Here is a 3087-nt window from a genome sequence, read left to right as displayed (position 1 = left end):
CAGAGGACTGCGATGCGAGCGATTTCCTGGGACCTTAACTATGTTATGGATCCACCTAGTGGGAGCCTACCTACGCCGCTTCTGTCGGCTCATGGTCTCAATTATAGAATATTTCAACCCCAAAAGCCATAGCACAAGGGTTGTGCCATCCACTGCTACTTTAGAACACCAATTCTTAAGCCTACGTTCGTAACCTTGTTTTTTTTGCAAATCTTCTCGTTTGATTCCATCACTTATCGAAACTCCAAGCACAGTTCTCTCCTTTGCTCTCTGGGTGACCATATCTCTTCCTATAAAGCCCACAGTAAGCGACCACTTAGCAAATCCTAAAGTCTCTAATCACCGGCAACACACACTGATCACAGACCTTTAAAAATACACCTTAAATAATAATATTAGACCTTAAGTAATGTATATCAAAACCCAACTTTTGTTATGTTTTCGTCAGCTTATCAAGCAAAAGTGTTCTATTTTTTGTCTAAGGTTGGTTGGTCAATGCAATTCATGTAACTGTTCTTTGTCACCCTTATACCTAGTCGAAATATTAATATGACCAGCTAATGATGAAGAGATTGATTTTGTTACCACTTTATGACAAAAAAAACACGAAGCAAAGTCGTAACTGTTTACTAACTGCAAAAATGCTATAAAAAAGTATTAAAAAAATAATGATTTAAAAAGCTATTACAGCGTTATATAATATAGTATATTTTTAAATATATGATACTTTTTAAATCTCACCGGTACATCGCTTGCTGTATGGAACAGTCCGAATGCATATAAATTCGTTGCCTAAAAACCGCAGTCTACTTGATCCTCGAGTAGCGAGTACCATCGCGCTCCAATTAACTAACCACTGGAATGGTTTTCGTGTTTTTAATTGCGTTGCAGCACATTTTTAACGGTTGGTTAGACTGTGAATCCGACTAACGTGACGAACTTTATGAATCTGTGTTACTACATAGTTAATAATTTAATTCTAATATTTAAAAAAAAACAATGGAAGTTTTTTTGTTTTTATTAAGGGTTGTAAAACTAGACAGAGCACCAGCTTAAGTAAACAAAGTCGGCGATCTAATCGATTTGAAATCACTATCGATAAAAGTAAATTAATACCTGTCTACTTCTTATGTATTCTTCTTTTTCTTTTCAGCACATAGACATCCACAATAAGGCATAGGCCTCCCAACGAGCGCCACCATGATCGGTCTTACACTGCCCGGCCATTGGTTGCAAGAGCGATATACTCCGCCCCCTGCCAGTTCAGACAAGCAATTTTTCGATCTTGTCAGTGACCTTGGTTCTTCTTTCTACTACTTTGTTGTAAAACAAAATGTGTACTAATTTTGATAATAAAATAACCAACAGTATATGAAGTAACAAACATTTTTAATGTCGCAGTAGAAATACTGAAGTTATTGACTAAATTTTTAACGAATTCCCGTGAACGGTACGACACAAGGGCATTAGTAACGTTCTGTGGCGTGCATATCGCGCGCCACTCAAACGCCAAGCTCTTACCCACGTGACCGTCAATCGCATGGCGGCGGCGGCAGTGAAACAGATACATGACAGATGGCGCCACAGTAGACGCAACGAAAATCTGCATCGCGCTGTTGAGAGTCTCCGCGCTCATTATAAGGGCTAGCGGAGGTGCGGTCAACGCAGGAAGAAGCAACTAAAGATCAAGAAGCAACCGACGAACAAGAAGCGATCGACGAACAAGATACAACCGACGAACTACCGAAGCACAAGAAGCTACCGAAGAACAAGAAGCTACCGTATTACGACCACTCCTACACTGGTGACCCCGAGTAAGGACAACGAGAAGCACCTTCCGGACCCAGCTGATACCACACTCGGAAGACGCGCAGATAAACCACAATATGAGTCAGCCTAGTAACGACGACCGCAAAATCGCCGAAGTGTTACGCGTTGGCGTAAGAGTGCCCCCATTTTGGCCTGAAGAGCCGGCTCTATGGTTTTCACAGCTGGAGTGCCAATTCAGCCTGTCTGGCATCAGTGCCGACGAAACCAAATTTAATTACTTGGTAGCACAACTGGACCACCAAGTCGCCGTCGAAGTGAAAGACGTAATTATTCGTCCTCCAGACAGAGAAAAATATGAAAAACTAAAAACGGAACTTATACGACGCCTGTCAGCTTCACAAGAGAAACGCGTGAAGCAATTACTAATGTTCGAAGAGCTCGGAGATAGGAAACCCTCACGATTCCTACGCTACTTGGAGGATTTAGCAGGCCCATCAGTACCTTCGCATATAGTAAAATCAATATGGTCTAACGGTCTACCTCAAAACATACAAACAGTGATTGCTTCACAGATAGACCTTTCTTTAGAAAAGCTGGGGGAGCTGGCGGACAAAGTGTACGAAATCGCCCCTACCACACCGCAGATCTCCATAGCGACTACTTCTTCTGGCAGCGCTTCGTCTTCAACGCTGGAGGAGCTTACCAGACAAGTCAGTGAGCTAACTAGACAAGTAGCCGCCCTTACATCTCGAAACGGCAGAAATGGTGCTCGCTCAGAATCTAAATACGAGAGGAACCGCTTCCGAAGTCGTTCGACGCCACGACAACCACCGCCAGACCACCCATACTGTTTTTACCACTACACTTATGGCTCCAAAGCGATTAAATGCAGACAACCCTGCACATTCCAGGCGGGAAACGAACAGGGCAGTCGGAAGTAGCGGCCAACGACTGCCCGCCAACCGCAGGCCGCCTTTTCATTACCGATCGTGTGTCAAAAATGCAGTTCCTGGTAGACACTGGCTCAGACTTGTGCGTTTTTCCACGTTCAGCCGTCAAGACGCCCTGCACTCAATCCAAATACGATCTCATCGCAGCCAATGGCAGTATTATTCACACTTACGGCCCTATTCACCTGCATCTCAACCTCGGTCTTCGTCGCGATTTTTCATGGAGTTTTACGGTAGCTGATGTGTCTAAGCCCATCATTGGCGTAGATCTCCTTAGCTACTACAACTTGCTAGTCGACTGCAGAAACCAGCGTCTGGTTGATGGTATCACTACTCTACATGTAGCCGCAATTTCAGAAAACGCAGA

At 43.6% G+C, this 3087-nt stretch overlaps 1 protein-coding gene across 1 annotated transcript; it reads left to right on the top strand.

Annotated features, from left to right (window-relative positions):
- Positions 1–1886: 1886 nt before the first annotated feature.
- LOC137925688 (uncharacterized) lies at positions 1887–2711 on the top strand. Its single transcript, XM_068769160.1, has one exon. It carries the CDS (start codon positions 1887–1889, stop codon positions 2709–2711), a length of 825 nt encoding a protein of 274 aa, XP_068625261.1.
- Positions 2712–3087: the final 376 nt, after the last annotated feature.

Source organism: Battus philenor, unplaced genomic scaffold, assembly GCF_028537555.1.
Source record: "Battus philenor isolate CCGP_79_NKW_IND1 unplaced genomic scaffold, ilBatPhil1.0.hap1 SCAF_27, whole genome shotgun sequence".
Lineage (NCBI taxonomy): Eukaryota > Metazoa > Arthropoda > Insecta > Lepidoptera > Papilionidae > Battus > Battus philenor.
The sequence above is the reverse complement of the archived record's forward strand: the minus strand, read 5'-3'. Positions and strand labels throughout refer to the sequence as shown.

Excerpts from the sequence above, each read along its gene's own strand:
- LOC137925688 (XM_068769160.1), top strand. The coding sequence starts at position 1,887 with ATGAGTCAGCCTAGTAACGACGACCGCAAAATCGCCGAAGTGTTACGC.